The sequence below is a fragment of the Haemorhous mexicanus genome, chromosome 6 (genome assembly GCF_027477595.1).
Source record: "Haemorhous mexicanus isolate bHaeMex1 chromosome 6, bHaeMex1.pri, whole genome shotgun sequence".
Taxonomy (NCBI): Eukaryota; Metazoa; Chordata; class Aves; order Passeriformes; family Fringillidae; genus Haemorhous; species Haemorhous mexicanus.
The window spans coordinates 1,223,444-1,241,274 of record NC_082346.1 but is presented as its reverse complement, the minus strand read 5'-3'; the positions used below and the strand labels follow the sequence as shown (position 1 = coordinate 1,241,274).

At 50.1% G+C, this 17,831-nt stretch overlaps 1 protein-coding gene across 3 annotated transcripts in view; it reads left to right on the top strand.

Annotated features, from left to right (window-relative positions):
- Positions 1 to 17,831, top strand: part of MICAL2 (microtubule associated monooxygenase, calponin and LIM domain containing 2) — a 127,753-nt gene that overhangs the window by 96,961 nt on the left and 12,961 nt on the right. For all 3 annotated transcript variants that reach the window (XM_059848279.1, XM_059848278.1, XM_059848280.1), the window contains 5 exons: positions 1,694 to 1,866; positions 2,827 to 2,901; positions 7,087 to 7,184; positions 8,829 to 10,152; positions 16,052 to 16,146. In XM_059848279.1, coding sequence (XP_059704262.1) covers positions 1,694 to 1,866; positions 2,827 to 2,901; positions 7,087 to 7,184; positions 8,829 to 10,152; positions 16,052 to 16,146 — 1,765 coding nt within the window. The remainder of the gene's footprint in view (positions 1 to 1,693; positions 1,867 to 2,826; positions 2,902 to 7,086; positions 7,185 to 8,828; positions 10,153 to 16,051; positions 16,147 to 17,831) is intronic.

Below are 17,831 nucleotides of genomic sequence, written 5' to 3'. Positions count from 1 at the left end.
TGTGGCAGCAAAGCCCTGCTTTCCTCTGCCTGCCAGCAGCACTGCTCAGGGGTGAGCTCCTCTCCTTCTGAGGCACAGCTGTGAGTCACCCAGGAAATCTGACAGGTTGGCAGCATTGTTAGCATGCAAAAGAGGCCGAGTGGATCCTGCTGCACTCCTGTGTGGCTGCAGTGGGAATGTGGTCACAGCAGAAGGGCTGGTGGTGTCTGCTCCCTACAGCCTGGGCTTCAGAGATGAAAGAAATGGCCTGATTTCTGGAAAATGGCTAACAGTCACCTGAAAAGGTTGTTGTGCCCGGAGGCAAGGTCAGGATGTGCATGTCATCCCCACTGTGTTGGTGTGGTGTATTTTTAATTACATTTACACAATGTCATGAGTATGCCATAACCTGCCTCTGGGACCAGCTCAGGTGCCTCCCTGTGCTGCTCACTGTTACCTGGGCTGGCCCAGCAGCTCCTGGGAATGAGGAGAGTTTGTTTCCTTCTTTCCTACAGGCACCTTTTGCACACTTGAAGGCTGCTTAGGTAGCTTCACTCAATCCTCTCTCTCTAGACTTATGCTTATAATTTTCTCCATCTTCTTGACTCAGCCTCGCTTGCTGGGCCTGTGGCTGTCCTCAAGCCTCTCCTCCAGGCTCCTCTCTCCTCTTATTTTCCCAGCTCTGCAGGAGAAACGTGAGGAGTGTGGAGCTTTGACCCCTGTGCATTGTTTGCAGGCCAACCCCAGCCCTGCAAGTGCTGTTTCCCTTGGTTCAGGCTGCTGCCCAGCCCTGCTGAGTGAGCAGGGAGGGCTCTCAGCCCGAGCCCCTCTCAGCTGCACGTGGGTTCCAGCTGCTGAATGCTGTGCCTGCAGATCCAGACTCTGATGGGGTGGGGAGAGCTCAGCTGGGTGGCACCTACAGCCAACAGTCCTGTCATGATGCTGGTGAAAGAAGGAGAATGAGGATGTGAGCTTTGGCTGCCAGGCACCTCTTCCTCTGCAGCACCCACTCTGCTCTCAGGGCTCATGCTGGTGCCTCTTGCACCCCCTGAGATGTCCCACTTCCATCTTGCCCTTGTGGAAAACGCCAGTCACTTGTTTTGAAAAGTTTAAAAGTTTAATGATAATAAAATGGTTACAAAAATAGCAATACAATTAGAGTAATAATAATTTGGATAATTTGGATTAGTACAATATGAGACAATAGAAACAAAGAGTTACAGACAGTCCAGGTGCCTCTTTCTGGGTGAAATAAGCCTGAGAAAGAACCCACGTGAACAGAGGATTAACCCTTAAAAGCAACAGCCTGGTGCACATTCCTACACCTCATCCATGGTGCATCAATTCCATTCACACACAGCATTCTGTCTGGGCAGTGCCAGCTTCTAACTCTGAATCCTGGCAGCATCTCCAGGGCTGAGCGAGGCAGGAAGAAGTTCATTTCATTCTGATAATGGGGCAATGAATTCCCTGTCTCTGAAAGATTCAGGTGTCCTGTGGCTGCTATCTGGTGTGAGTCCTCTCTTTAAAAATAGTATCCTACATAGCACAGTTTCTATTTTAACATTATGTTGTAACCTAAACCTATATATAACACACTGCTTAAGAGAATCAATACAGCATAGCTTATCTAACACAACCCATCTAATATTCATTGTAATGTTTGCGAAAAGCCGACCGTAAACCAGACATTTTTGGCACCTTTTCCCTGCAGCTCTGAGCTGGACTCGGATGTCCGCGGGGACTCCTCGAGCTCGGAGGTGGGCGAAGCCCGGCCCCCGCTGCCGGCGCCCCCCGCCCGCTCCAGCCCCACGCCGAGGTGGGCAGCGCTCATCAGGAGCCCCCCGCTGGCCCAGGACAGCTCCCGAGCATCCAAAGTGGCCGATGGTAGGTGGTACCCGGACCGGGGCTGCCCCAGCAGCCTCTCTAGGACTGGGGGAGGCTTTCCAAAGTGGAGGGCGCTCCCTGCAGCGTGGCCAGGTTGTCTTTTTGGGGGGGTTTTCTGCCTTTTTGGTGCTACAGCAGCAAAAGCCCCATTTCCACAGAGCAGGGTGGCCTGGGGGAGTTGTGCCCCGTGCTTGGCTTGCAGCGGGGGGATGGATGTTTTCCCAGCAGTAAAATGTTAGGGTGGTGCTAGGGAATCACTAGAGAGCCCTGCCTGCAGCAGTTTGGGTTTCTGCAGGTGGCTGCTGCACGGGTTTGGAGCCAGGGAAGGCACAGGGAGGAAAGGATATAGCTAGCAGGGAGGTGGGGAGAGGTTTGGGAGCAATCTGCCCTCAAACGGAAAGAAACTTTTCTGGAGCTGGTCAGAGCTAAAAGATGTGCTGGAAACAGCCAGAGACGTGGTTCTGCAGCAAATAAAAGGCTGCCAGCATTCGTTTCTTCCCATCTCCCCCCACCATAAATTCATTTTCCATCTCCCATCCATAAATTCGTTTTTAATCCCAGCAGAAAAGAGGGGGGTTTATACATCAATTTAAATCCCCCTTGAATAACAGAGCCCTTGTTTTAGGCAGGACAGCAGCAGACCCCAGAGCGTGCCCAGCAGCTTTAGGGCTCCATGTAGCCACCAAAGGATTTTATCCCTTCTCTTCCCCGGCGTGACTCTGCCCCCATCCCTGGCTGCTGAGGAGCTTTTCCTGCCCCGTGCCCGGTGTGCTCCGGGCTCAGGGAGGGCTCGGGGCTGCTCCCGCACCAGGCGGGGCGCGCTGCCCTCTCCCGGCTCAGGGCGGCTCGGAGCACGGGAACCGGGCTCTGCTCCTCCGCTCTGCTTCATCCCCGGCCCCACCTTTGCCCTCCGGCTTCTGCTGCAGCAGCTGACCCTGTGTCCCTTCTGTTTCTGCCCAGCACTCCAGAGAGCCAACAGTTTTCAGTCCACGGCGTTGAATAAGTATCAGCATTGGAGGAGAAAAATCCAAACGAGTGAGTAGAGCCTGAGAAGTGATTGTATCTTCTGTTCATGCTGTTTTCCTCTCTTTTAGTTGTCTGTCTTCTTTCCTTTAGGAATTTTGTGGTTTTGAGTCACTAGTCACTACTAGTTTTGTATTTTGAGTCACCAGCTGAGAAAACAGAGATCTAAAACACACCAAATGCTTCTTTCCCTTTTCTTAGCCTCCAAAGATCAGGCTCCCTTTCTGTGTGACTGTTTTCTGTGTCACTACACCCGTCAGCAGGTGGTGTCCAGCTCTCCAGCTGGGAGCACACACTCCTGTCCCAGAGCTGCAGATTTTGTCCCCAGCCTGCCTGCACTGATTGCTTTTGGTCAGTGGGACACTGGGTCTGACCTGGTGTCCCTCACCAGAGTGCTCCTGGAGGTGCCTGGTGGCACACTCCCACCGGGGCTGCCACCTCTCTTCTGCTGGGAGAAAACCCCAGGTGATATTTCTGGTTGGTGGAAGGGAGAAAGGCAATCCCAGGAGGTGGGATGGTGAAAATAAGTGTTAGTGGTTCTTGTCCTCTAGCAGTTTCCCTTGGTTTGGGCTGACCCTGTGGAAGTCACACAGGAATGCAGTGGTTTTTTAGAGGTGGTGCTCTGTTCACTTCTGAAGCACAGTGTGCTCACCCCTCTCAGCTGAGGGAACCTTCCTCCCGGGCTGGGGTCCCAGACAAGGCTCCTGTTGTGTTTGGGTTCCCCCCAGAGGGAGGAAGGAGTGCTGGATCTCACTCCATGTGCTCAAAAGGATAATTTATTATTTTATGGTACTATGTTATATTAAAGAATGCTATACTGTACTAAAGAATACAGAAAGGATACTGACAGAAGGATAAAAAGATAATAATGAAAACTCCTGACTCTCTCCAGAGTCCCAACACAGCTTGGCCCTGATTGGCCAAAGAGTGAAAACAACTCCCAGCAGAATTCAAAGAAACAATCACCTGTGAGTAAACAATCTCCAAACACATTCCACATGAGCACAACACAGGGGAAGCAAATGAGATAAGAGTTGTTTCCCTTTTTCTCAGAGGCTTCTCAGCTTCCCAGGAGAAAAGTCCTGGGCGAAGGGATTTTCCAGAGAGTGGGAATGGCCCAGACCCCCACCCTTGTTTCAGCCCTGCTGCCTGGGGCTGGATCTCCTTGCTGCCTGGGCACAGCCCTCAGCAAGGGCACACACCTTCCTGCTTGTGCCCTGGGGACTGGCAGGGTGCTGCAGGGGCTGGCCTCAGCAGAGAGGGGCTCAGCAGTCCCCAGAGCTCTGCCAGGAGTGCAGCTGTGTCTGGGAGCTGGGGGTGCTGGCAGGCTGCAGTGTGAAACGTGGATGTGCAGCAGCAGCAGGGTGGGCTCTGTGCAGGGGACTGAGTGCCAAGGTCTCTGGGCACAGAGACAGCAGGATTTGGGAATGGTGGGGACAGCTGCTCCCTAACCCTGCCCTGAGCTGCCCTCTGCTACCAGGGGCATTTCTGCTGCTGCCCAGCATCCCAGAGAGGTTATGGCCCTGCTTCTGAAACCAGCAGGATCCCTGTGCCCACGATGGGACCAGTGCTCAAGCAGAGGCCTTTCAGCTTGCCTGCTCTGAATGCACAAGAGAGCTGTGAGATTATTTGCAACTCTCTGCCCTGTGGGAGATATTTGGGATATTTTATATCTCAAACGATGAGATAAGATGCATTTCCTCCTCCTGGCACCAAGTCAGGTGCCCATGAGCACTGTCACCACCCACCCACAGTCCCCTGGGTGCCTCTCACGTGGGATAACTCAGCACACCTCAGCAGGGCACACACTGGGCTATTCCCTGCTCCTGAGAGCAGCTCCCCACCCAGCTCTGGGAAGGGCTGTCCCTGGAGAGGCAGCTGTGGCAGACAGACAGGAGGACAGGGATCCCCTGCCCCAGGAGCCACGAGGCTTTGCCCTGCTCAGAGAGGCTGCCTGGGGGTCCCACCCGGGGGAGGGCTGCCCATGCCTGGCATGAGAAGGGGGGACAGGGTGTCCTCACAGTCCCCTGGCATCCCTGCCAGCCTTGGCTCTGCCTCCTGTAAAGCACGTGGGGGGTGAAAGTCTTGCCTGAACGGATCTCAGTTTTTAAAGATCCATCCATAATGATTCTTGATCCAGGTTTGCGTGTGGGGCAAGAGGGATGGCTAGAGAGGAAAGCAGAGAAGACTGGAGGGGGTGTCACTCTTAATTCTGACCCATTTCCAGCTTGTTCTCAGCTAGGGCATTACTTAGAGGCTTGCCAATTAATTTTTCCATCACTTTGTCCAAGTCTCCCGTGTGCCTCAAGGGCTCTAGAGGGAGCCAAAAGCCTTTGAGAGGGAAGCGGTGTGCTGCATGAGTCTGCCTGGAGCTCCAGTACGCTGCTAAAATGAGGTGTAAAGCACAGCCAGCATGCACTGGGAGCAGAATAAAGGCCTTTTTTACTCTCTGGAGGAAGACTGTAACTCATAGTTTCTATATTTAATCCAATTTGATTAAAGGAATTCATATGATCATCAGTCACATGAAAAAACCCCTCTGTCTCCTTTTCAGACATATTTCCCCAAACACATATGTTTCATAAACAGCCCAGGGTAGGCAGCCAGGGAGAGGAAATCAGTGTCAAGGCCATATTGGCTGAAAGGCTCAGAGCAGGATATTACCTTTCAAAACCTTCAATCCCCATGGCACGGCCACAGGGAACGCCGTGCTCTTCATTTATCTTGGGATTTGGGGCCAAGAGGATCATGAGAGTGCCCTGGGAACTTTATTTATACTTTTTTTTAAAAAAATCCTGTTTTGAAAGCTGAAAATACAGGTTCAGCCTCTTGGTGGGAATGAAAGTGTTTTCACTGTGCCAGGTGTGGAGCTGTGGCTTTGTGTGGAGCAGTGTTCTCACCTGGGCAGGGCTGTCCTTGTGAGCCTGCCCACGAGAGCTGGGCTGGGCAGCAGTTCTCCCCACGGGCACCAGCAGACCCCTGGGGGGGTTTGTGCCCTCATCAGTGCTCTGGCTGTGGCTGCTGCAGCACTTGTGTTTCCCTCAGTGTCCTGAGCCATGACATTTGCTCCTGCCAGGAGGCTCAAGGCTTTAGGGATCAGGCTGAAGCCCCCTGGCTCACTCATGCAGGTGGTGGTGGAGGTGGTAGTGGCTTTTTTATCCTAATTGTGTGTTCTCATGTTTTCCTGTGGCTCAGCTACAGGATATAAAGGTCAGCCCCTGGCTGCCATCCCTGCAGGAGCTCCTCAACAAGCTCCAGCACAGTGTGTCCCCAGTCCTGATCAAACATAACAAGTGGCACCAAGACTGGGTACAAATAGGTGGGACACTGAGAGGAAAGGCAGCCTCCCTCCCTGGCTTTGCTCAAGTCCCTGTGCAGGAACTGTCCTCTCTGTCTGGAGTGTTTTGCTTTTGTCCTTATGCACCTTTCCACACCCATGTAGAGGAACCAAAGTTGGCATGGATTTCAGACCCAATGGCTGGGTTTGGGAGTTAATACCTGAGCTGTAATTATACTGGTCATGTCATAGCTGGACACGAGACAATCTTGGATCAGGGATGCTTTTGTTTGTCCAAAGGTAATTTGTTATGTAAAACTCCCACAGGCACCAGCAGTGGAAGTTCTCCTGCCTCCCTTCAGGTGCAAGTTGCCTCCTTTAGTAATTAATGACCTGGCCTGATCCTAGCAGAGCCCCCATCGTGCTGCCTGCTGTCCTGGCTTGGGAGAATTTTTCTGTCCTTGCTGCCTGCAGGTGGATGCATTTCCCATTTTGTCCCATTCTGGTGGACAGCCCTCTCAGGAGTCATCCCTTTCCTTCAATCCTTGGAATTACCCAAAGGTCAGAGGTCACAGGTTGTTTTGGCTGCCTCTGCCTGAACAGCCCTCTAAAGAGGACTGGCTTTCCAGAGAGTTTCCTGGAACTCCAGAGCTGCTTCACAACATCCAGCCAAGAAGTGGAAGTTTCATTTTTTCATATTCTCAGTTCAGGTCCTGAACTGAAAATACCAACATGTGTTTGGCACAGCAGGCACACACACCTGTGAGCCAGGCCATGAACCTCAGTGTTGCAGGTCAGTTCTTCAGGCTGAGCTCTGCCCAGGAGGCTCTTTAATCTTCTACTCTTCTTCTTCTTCAATTGCAGACTTCATTGTAGACAAAGTCAATGCCAAAGGGAAGGTAAAGCTGTGTCTTTTGCAGGCTTTCCTCTGCTGTCCAGCAAGAGACCTGGGCTACACGGGAAGGAGAGCTCAGCCAGCTGCCAGAGCGGGGCTGCAGAGGAGCACTCCCAAACCCAGGTACCAGGAGAACTGTGCAGAGCAGAAGGGCTGGGGCTGCTGCTGGCCATGCCTGCTCTCAGCAGCTGTCCCTGCTCCTTGGCACAGCTTTGGTCCTCACAGTGACCCCTGAGGATGGAGCCAGACTCGTGCAGTACGGAGGGGGGGGACTTGGACTGGATGTGATCATTCCCAAATCGAGTGTCTGTGAGACTCAGGCCTCAATCACACAGCATTAGCCACTAATCTGGTGCATCAGTCATGAAATCACAGACTAGGTTAGGCTGGAAAAGGACTTCTCATCTCCCACTGCTCAGGAGCATCTTCTGTGTCCTCCAGGACCTCAGATTTCCAGGGTGTTTTCTGAAGGCTCTTTATTTTTAGGCTTTCTAAGATTGAGGAAGGGCAGGCAGTGCTGGGGTCGTGACTGCCCACCCTGAGCAAAGAGCAGCACGTCCCTGGAGCCAGGTGGAGCAGGGACCAGCCCACATCCTCCAAGCCCTGGACAGCTGTCCTCACCCTTGGGTCGAACATGGCTCACAGTGCTGGACCCCTGGGCCTGTGCTGGGGAATAAATGAGCTCCTCCCCACGCACGGTGGGGGCTGAGATGGTGCAGGACAGGAGGGAAGGTCCCAGGGGAGCAGAGGAGAGGGACTGCACTCAGCTCCTGCTCTACCAGCACTGCTTACAGGCCTTTCCCTTGCTCTGAAGAGTGAGGATTAACAGGGTGCTTATTTGTTTATTCTGCTTCTTACATTTATTTTTTTTAATCCTGGCCAGTAAGAACTTTAGTCATCGAACAGAAGTGAGAAACAAAGTGCAGTCACTGTTGCCTCACTTCTGGTGCTTCTGGGAAATGGAAAGTCAGACAGATTCATGGCTTCACCCATGTGAATTTGGGTATCTGGCACAGAAGTGGAAGCAGGAATTCAATCTTCACACCATCCATTATCACATAGCACTGATGATAAAATGCCTCCCTTTTAAGAAGGAATGGAGAACTCTAGTTTTGTTCTGCTGGCCACACAAAGTGGGTATTTATCCCTGTTACTATCTTCAGCAGAACATTTTGGTGGCTGGAGTAATGAATTTAAACCTTTACCAAAAGAAAAATAATCAGGAGAGGGAGCTAATTTAATTGTATGAAGTTACCATTTTACATTTTATAATCTTTCCTGGGTCACTTCTTCCATTCCTACCTGTGCTACATAAACGTGCAGTATCAGGAAAACATTTGGGCAGGATGGATAATGGTCTCTTTTGCTTGCTCAAAACTCAAAGGTGATGCAGCTGGAATGCACAGGAGAATAGAGCAGATCTGCTCCTGTCTGTTTTCCTGGAGATAGGACTGTTTCTTTCTAAAGAAAATATTAAAGGTAATTCATAAAGATATGACAGATGCTTAGCACGAATAACATTATTTTCAGACTATTAAAATTTCCAGTAGTATTAGATCTCTACTCCTAGAGAAGTATTAGCCCTTTAGGGAGAAAAGGTTTTCTCACATTATCATCTACACGTGTATTTGTGTATAAATTAAATATTATGTTCATTACTATTAGGCTGAGATTAAAATGGAATAAAACATTTTATGAAATAGAAGCTACACAAAGCAGTGTTTTTATATCCCTAAAATAATATTTTTTTTTTAATGCACTTCACAGTTGGCTTCCTACAAGAAGCCACCAGAAATTCCAGGAGGACATTTCAGACCCTGCAGCAGCCCAGTATTTCCAAGGAAAGAAAAAGCCAGGGGGATGCCTGAAGACACACATTGCTATGTTCCCCACTGTCCTTTCCAGAGCAGCACCTCGGGCTCTCCACAGCCTCCTGCTGGGACCGAGACACTGGCTGCTGATTTTTGTGAGCCTGAAGACACAGACAGTGACACTGGGACGTGCCCAGCCTGGGGCTGGAAGGGGAAAACACAGAAATGCACCTCTGAACCAGAGCACTGCAACAGCAAGACAAGAGCACTGTCATCTCTGCACTGGAAAGAGAAAGATGGCAAAGATACCAGGCACCCGGGAGAAAAGTGTGAGCAAGAGTTCAAGGAGGGAAAGCAGAGGCTGGGGCTTCGTCCAGAGCAGCAGCAGCAGCCCCTGCATGGCTCAGAGGGGACAGAGCCAGGGGGCAGCAGTGCGGGCTGGGGAAGGAGCAGAGCTCCCTGGGCTCGGCAGGAAAAGGATGCTGGCTGGACAGGAGAGGGGGTCAGACACTCCGGGTGTCCTGGGCCTCTCTTGTTTGCAGATGGCTCTCCACCAGCTCCATCAGTGGACACCAAGGGTGCTCTGAGGATTCCAGATGTGGTTTCCAGGGAGCAGGCAGCCCCCCAGCCAAAGTCCCCACTGAGGCTCATAGCCAATGCTATCAGAAGGTCCATTTGGGAGCCTCTGACCTCAGCTCCAGAAGGATTGAAGCAGGACTTGGACAGCATAGCCAAAGCCTCTTCAGAACAAGCCTTCTTCAGCTTCCCCAGCACCCCTGGGTATTCCCTAAGCCAAAGGAACAGGAACAACAATAACACTCAGTCACTGCATCCTGAACTAAGGGAGTGGGCAGGAAAACATGTAGGAGATGGGAGCCCTTACCCAAATCAGTCTCATTCCTCTGTGGGCTCAGAAGGGATATCTCCAAGGGACTACAGGGAGGAGGAATCCTTCACACCCCACAGGCTCTCCAAGACAGCCCATATACCTCAGCAACCAGCTTGCACCAGGATGGAGGAAGTGCCAGCACTGCTAGAAAAGTTTACCTTTGAAGACAGTCCTCTAGGGACTCCCATGGATGAAACAAGGATCCCTAAGAACAAGTCCCCTCTCCTCTCATCTGCAGAGCCCCGGGACAGTCTGGGTGGCTGTGCACAAAAAGGGTCACTCCTCAACAGCCTGAGGAGCAAAGCTCAGGAGAGGGAGCAGAATTCCTTGGTGCCATCTCTGCCTGCCATTAAGGACCATTCTCCACACAGGTTGTGTTATCCTTTCACAGGTGAGGACCCCAGTGGAGTTACTTTATTATTGCTATTATTATTACTGTTATCATCATTATTTTTATTACTGTTATTATTGTGTAATAGCACTTAACCTTTAAAAGACCTGCACGTGCCCATGCAGGCACACATCTGTGGTGTGCTGTGTTTAATTTCTAGTTATTTTCTACAATTCTGGGGCTAAAGTTTAGGAGTTGCTACAGATGTAAAGGAGTGGAGTGGATTTGCAGGCAGAAGCAGCTTGCTGGACCAAAGTTTGGTTTGCTGCTCCCTGTTGCTGGGGCACGTTTGGTCAGGGAATTGCCCTCAGGAGGTGGAAGGGGTGGCAGGGCAGAGTGGCCTGCTGGGCAGAGCAGCTTCTGCAGTGACACTGAGCTGTGCAGGGGGGCTAGAGCAGGCAGGCAGAAGGACAAGCACCAAAACCTCCAGTCCTTGCAGTGCAGAGCAGGTTTGTTTTCCCTGCCATGAGGAACCAGAGACTGAAGCGTGGTTGCAGCAGCAGGAAGCTTTGCTGTGTTGGTGCTTCCTCAGCAGGTGTCTCCTCAGCTCTGCTGTCAGAGTGACCACGCTGGGGACATACTTCTGGCAGCTTTGCAGTGCCATTAATATCCCCTTGTTGTTCAATTTGAGAGGAGAGAGCACCTTACTGACCTCCTCTGCCCTACCTGTGAGTCTATCTGGGCAGTGATTAAAAGGCATCAATTTTCTTGTTTGCTTGCTGGAGCAAGGTTAGTATTAAAACTGCAGACAAGTCCAAGAAATATTGATGCCAGACCAAGAGCAGCCTGAGTGATCTGAGCAGAGGCTCAGAAAGAATTAAGAGCAGCACAGATTCAGGTGTGACATATGAGGCATGAGAGCTGCACCCACCTTTCTCTGTGATCCATCTTCCCACTGCAGAAAGTCTCAGCTATTTAACTAAATAACCTGTTAACTAAATAACTAGCCTGTCAACTAAATAACCTGAATTTTGTCAGCACAGCTGTTTGTCTCTTGCTTTATGGAATTGCAACCCAAGCTGGGACCCCAAAATCGCTGCTGTGCCTCAGCAATAGAAGCTGTGTGCAGAATGGGAAGTCCCTGAAATGTTCCCAGCTGCCAGATCCTTTTGCATCCCTTCTGCTTCAGAGCTGCCACCCGCTGTGAGAAGGAGCCAGTACATCAGGCACTTGGTCTGGAGCTCCTTAAAACCGAGAGAATCACTCCTGCTCTCGTTCCTTGGAGCACCCTTGACCCAACAACTCCCAAAACCAGGCTCTCCCATTGGGCCAGAGGGTGCTGAGGGCAGCAGTGAAGCCCCAGGGAGCTGCAAGTTCACACATCTCACCGTGTTCTTAAATGGGAGGCCTTTTCAGAGTCTGTGCTCATCAACTGAGCCAACCTGACTTGCTCTTAACTAAATGCATTGCAGTAATTGCTATGTTGGGCTCATACTGGAATGGGAAAAGCTCTTGCCAGTTTGAATAATGCTAAACTTGATTTATGCTGAAAATATTTTGAAATAACATGCTGGTGTAACGTGTTGGATTCCTCTGCTGTGCAAGCCAGAGGAGGAATTATTAAATGATTAAATATATTACTAATATTATTGAATATAGGCAATGCAAAGTCTGTTTAGGAAAAAAAGAGAAAATGAAGCTCTAATTGAGTTACTTGCCCAGTAATCTGTTATCTTCAATGTTTCAACATTGTAGCTCTCTAAAGTTCTTAAAACATTCCTATTTGAGTAAATCTATATTTAGTAAAACTAGTAAAGAGCTGAGTCCTGTTTGACTCTCAGAAATGGCATTTGTGTCTCACAGAGGCACTTGTCAGAGGCCCAGCCTTGGCAAACTTTGGCCATGAAGTGATGACAAGCTTTAGCACACACTTCTTGGTACTATTTTCCTCTCTTGAAATTTACCACGAATTTCAGAAAATTTCTTTAAGGGAAAAAAGTCCTGCCAGCACCTTGCAGAAGCCCATTTAATGGGGCTCCTTCTAACCCTGCTCTTTGCAGTAGGGCTTTCCTGTCCTGCTGGGGCCAAACTGGCTGTGTGCAGGTGTGGCAGGGATTGCATTGCACAGGTGTTTTGTCCCTCAGTGCCTTGTGGATCCAGGGAATGAGCTGGGTGATGGAAGCCCATGGGCTGGAGGTGAGCCTGGGCCAGCTCATCCCAGAGGAAAGGAGTAACCAAACCCTCAGAAACCACTCCTGCTATTCAGCATGCTCTGTCCTCCCATCCTTCCCTCCCTGCCACGGGCTCAGCCCCCAGCTGGAGCTCAGCACAAAGAAGCAATCCTCACAAAAATGAAGAATCTCAGCAGCACCCTGCCTGTGGTTCAAACCCACGCTGCAGTGGCACCTTCCACATGGCTCATCCCAGTTTCCCATGGCCAGCCTGATTTCAAGGCTTTCTGCCTAACACTTCCCTCTGGTTCCTAAGAGCTGCTCCTCAGAGACACCTGGGAATGTGGGGCTGTGCAGAAATCTCACTTGTGTGAGACCTGGACAAAGCTCACCGAACTAACGGGGGTCCTGCAAACTTTTCAGTCAGAGGCTGGTTTAAAAAAAAACAAATCCAAAGTTTGCCTGTAGAATCTACAACCATCCACAAATAACCACACTGGGCTTCCTAAGTGCTGTTCCAGATTTTTGATTTACTGCACAAATACCTTAAAGGCTTTTGTCCCCTGATGCTTCCTTTGTGTTCCAACCTGCAGTGAAACTCCCCCCAAAAAACTGATCAGTAAAATTGTTCAATCAGATGGCTAACTGTTCTCCCTCAGCCTACCTGACCTTTTGAAATTCAAAAAAAACACCAAAGTGCCATGTTAATTACTGCTGCTTTAAGCAGGATAACCAATTCAGCTGATGAGAAAATTTGCCCTGCTGTGAGCTCTCTTTGCTGGGTTTGTGCAGGGGAAGGGGAAGGGATTGCTGGCAAATGTTTCAGGTTCCCCTCAGTGCACTGTTGTCACAGAGGGTCTGTGTGTTTGCAGCGTTCTGCTCAGGGAGGACACTGCTTTTGCACTCATGATTTTGTATTTTAGAAGGGGAGCTGAGGCACCAGAAAATTAATTGCATGCATAAGACCACATGAGGAGTATGTGGAGAGGCAGAGATGTGGAACCAAACAGCCAAGTCCTCTCTCTCTTTCTGCTGGTCATTCTCCTGGATTCCTCCTGGCCATTCTTTGCCTTTCCTACCAGCTCCCACCTCATTTTGGGCACCAGGAGATGTGTGTGACTTGATCTCTCTCTTTGGTAGAACACTGAAGTTCCCACAGTGGTCAGGATTGATCCAGGACTCTACAGAACTGTGCAATCTTGGGCACCTGTGGAGGAAGCCAACGGGTGAATGCAGCATTACGGTACCAGAGCAGCTCCTGCTCCAAGACATTCTGTGTGTGCAGGCTGCAGCAGCTCCATCACACAAAAACACCCCAGGAAAGAAAGGGCAGAGAGCTGGGACAGCCAGAGTGACACCAGGGCTGGGCTTTCCCCAGGAATCTCCAGGACAATCAGAAGTGCTCCCACATCTAACACGAGGGATCACCTCGGGGGCCTCTTCACGGCACACCTCCCTTGTTTTCCAGAGGACCTCAGGTTTCCTGGGAAAATGAGGACCCTGGATGTTCCTGTTGAGGGAGAGGCTCTCAAAAGCACTGCACTTTCACCTGAGGGCTTGTTCCAGGGGGAGGGAAAGCTCCAGTATGACACATGCTGATTTGGAAAAGAGGGAGATGCTAGAGTCCTCAGGAAATAGGAACTAAGCAATAGATAACTCCCAGTCTCAAGGAATGAGATGCCTGGAAAGTGGAAGCCCAAGTCTAGAAGACTTGAGTTAATCTTTGGAAAAGACCTACATTTTTGAGATCAGTTCTGCAGCAGCTCAAGCTTTAGGCTTGTCCTATTTGGAGGCAAATTATTATCATCTAACTTTAGTACTGCAGTTCTAAATTTCAGATTCTAATGACTCAGTAAAGTTCCTAAGTTTGAACATTGTTATGTTTGTTTTGTCCAAATTCTCACAGCTGTTGGCCAAGCTCTGCCTATCCCACCCTCTTTGGCTGGAGGGGTTTTTTGGGTTTTGCTTTGGGGTTTTTTGTTGTTTGTTTGTCTTATTGTAGGGAGCAGGCTGCCTCTCCTCCAGACCTTGTAACGCTTCCTAAATTATTGATACACCCAAAGGGGAGGACAGAGGGAGGGAGCTCTTGCTCATTCCCAGCAGAGCTGGGAGAAGCCAGGGAGTGTGTGATTGCTCGTGTTTCCAGCCCTGCCAGGCTGCAAGCCTTGCCCTCTGCCCCTTGTGCAATGTCATTTCTCTGGTGGCCTGCCCAGGGTGGTTCCTGGTACCACGGGGCAGTTTCTCACAGGGAAAAGGGAGGTGGGGGAGTTCCCCACTGAGAGGAGCAGTGGCTGATGCTCCCACCCCCGGGAGGGCCGTGCCTGGCTGTCCCTGCTGAGCACAGGGGCAGTGCTGGGGCTGCAGAGCACGGGCAGGGTGGCAGGGCTGTGACCCCCACCCTGAGCCCTGGCCCTGGCAGGTCCCTGCAGGAGCTGTGTCCCTCCCCAGGCTCTGCGAGGCGGGGAGGTGTGGGCTGTGAGACCCACCTGGGGGGCTGCTGCCCCCCAAAAAGGATGGCAGGAGCCAGGTCTGCTCCCCTGAGCCCTCTGAGCTGGCAGCTTCGCTGAGCACAAGGACTGGGTGCTTCTAAAACTGAGACCACTGGGGAAAAAAATCTCAATTTCTGCCTCAAATTACCTGGGTCTGCTTTAATTGCTTTACTGTCTGGGATGTCTCATGGATCCTGAGTTTAAATTAGGGCTGGAGGCAAAGGTTCTACTTCAGCCCTGGGACCCAGGGCAAGGCAAAGAAGAAACATTGCAGTGGGAGATTTGAATCTGAATACACCTAGAAAGCCAACTGTTGCCTTGTAGACACAAAGGAAAACCAACAGTGTTGGCTTTAAATTATGTGCATTTCCAAGATGGCCAGCTGTTAATCATTAACCCTGCAGCAGGTTGAAGCACAGAGACAGATGTTCCCAAGGAGGTTTTATTCTCTGAATTACAGAGAATGAAGCCACGCATTAGACAAATTAAGAAGAAATTCAAATATTTACACCCAGTTGAAACAAGATGCTGGAAAAACAGGCATGATAAAATTGCTGCAATTAAATGTAATTTAATTTATAATTCTGAAAGCATGTTTCTTCCAAAGGCAGCCTTTGAGTTTTCCTTATGGAGTGTATTGTTGTGATGTACAGATTTTCCTGACTTCTTATGGCATTTTAATCAACAGCCCAATGATGTGATAATATTCCTAAAGCAGAAAAATAAGTGACATTTGTTTAGACATCATTAATGAAATATTTATGTTGCATGAGGCTGTGTGATAAAGCCCTGCTCTCTTAGTCCATTTGCTTCTGATTACATTTGTGATTTTTTTATATGACCAGACATTCTGACGCCAACTATTTTACACTGAGCAGATGTCATGTAGTAAAAATGGGTGCCAGATGCTACAAGCCACATAAGGGTAATTTGTTTAAGAGCTGGCTCAGACTTTGTGCCTTCAATTACACTGTATAGTGAGCCTTACACAATCATTTGGGTAACATGGCTAACTTCAGATATTCATTCTAATGAAAGCTGAGTGCATTCAGAACAGCGTGCTGCATGCAGGGGGCTCAAGGAATTCATTTATTTGTTTGTGGTACCTAGAAAAAAAGAAAATAAAATAGATGGCCAGACGGTTCTTGACAGGGATAAAAAATTTAATTAGTGCTGTCAGCTGAATTTCCAAATTGCTCTAGGTGCTGCTGATTAGAGCTCAGGGCAGGTGCAAAGTGTCTGTTTAGGTACAAGAACAGTATTTTCTGCTTCACTGACCATTCTGTCATTGTGTTTTAGGATATGAACACATACCTGTCAGAAAACAAGCTACTGAGTGTTCTACTTCATCCTCTGATGAGGAGTTTGAATCCAAGCCTTCCTTAACACACAAGGTAATTGGAGCTGGAAACAGGAAGGTGTTTCCTTTAAAATTCATCAGGTGACTTTGACCTAAAACACGCAGCAATTCTCAGAGTGGGACTGGAACACAGGAGGCTGCATGTCACTGAGAGAAAATACATTAGGACAGATGCACATCAGCATTCCTTTTACCTCTTTGGACCTCCCATTTCCCCTGGTTATGCCAGCCCTGACAGAGGAGGTCTTCACCTGACAAACAGAAATATTTCACTGAAACTGCTTTGAAGCTGACTCTTAAGTGGCATTAATGAGTAGGGCAAGAAGCAAACTATTGGAAAAAATAAACCAAAGAGATGCAGATTTCCTTTGGGGGAGCACAGATTCATTTGAGAAGTGCTGCAGGCAGGCTGCCTGGCAAACACTCTGATTGTGGCTCCCACACTTGTGCTGATGGGGACAAAGTCACACCCTGTGCCCCAAAGGGCTGCCAGCAGGAGCTGGGGGGCTGCAGCACCCTGGACCCTCCACACCCAGCTCTGAGGTGAGGAAACACAGCTTCTCTTGTCTGAATAGCTCTTCAGAAATCTGTTACACCTCTCTCCTGTGCAGGATAGCAGTAAATGTGATTTATAGTACAGTATTTATTGTATAGTATTTTGATTTGCTGCCTTTGGGGCTGGGGGGAAGAGGAAGGAAAGCAAAGTACTGAAAAAGACTGAAAAATATGAAAGCCAAGTGGGACTTGGAATGGAAAAAGTGGAGCCAAAGCACAGCAATGTGTGGCAGCACCTGTCCCCAGTGGCTCTGTGTCAGGCTGTGCTGAGGTGGCAGGATTCTTCATTCATCTTTCCTCTTACAGGAAAGACAATCTGTAGTACAGTGATGTTATGGTGAATTGAAAAAGGTTTAAATAAAATGGAGAGAAGAAGGGAGACGTGGGAGCAAAGTGGATAGAAGGGAGCCCCAGCAGTTCAGGCAGTCCCAGGGAGGGCAGGGCCAGGCAGGGAGCAGGCAGAGCTCCAGGAAAGCTGCCAGAAATGGGAAGAGGGATCAGCTGTAGCACGTGGGCATTACCAGGGGTTCGGTTTTGATGCACATTCCCCACTGGCTGTGCTTCTTTCAGCTGCCTCCTACCATCCCTCTTCGTGCCAGTTCTGGCTGCTATTGCACCAGTGCCACCATTTGTACCTGGCAAAACTTGGTGGGAAACATTTTAGTGACTTCCTGGCTGGGTAATTCTTTAATTTTGTCCCATCTAAGGTGCTCATGTGTCCTGCCTCTCAAAAGTGGGCACACCACAGCCTTGAGGCAATTCAGCACAGCTTGGGTCAAAGGCAAGATGGAGAAATGGCAGGTGATTTCCTGGCAGGTGATCCCCTGGCAGGTGATCCCCTGGCAGGTGATCCCCTGGCAGGTGATTCCCTGGCAGGTGATCCCCTGGCAGGTGATCCTCTGGCAGGTGATCCCTTGGTAGGTGATTTCCTGGCAGGTGATCCCCTGGCAGGTGATTCCCTGGCAGGTGAGCCCCTGGCAGGTGATCCCCTGGCAGGTGATCCTCTGGCAGGTGATCCTCTGGCAGGTGATCCCCTGGCAGGTGATCCCCTGGCAGGTGATCCCCTGGCAGGTGATTTCCTGGCAGGTGATTTCCTGGCAGGTGATCCCCTGGCAGGTGATCCCCTGGCAGGTGATTCCCTGGCAGGTGAGCCCCTGGCAGGTG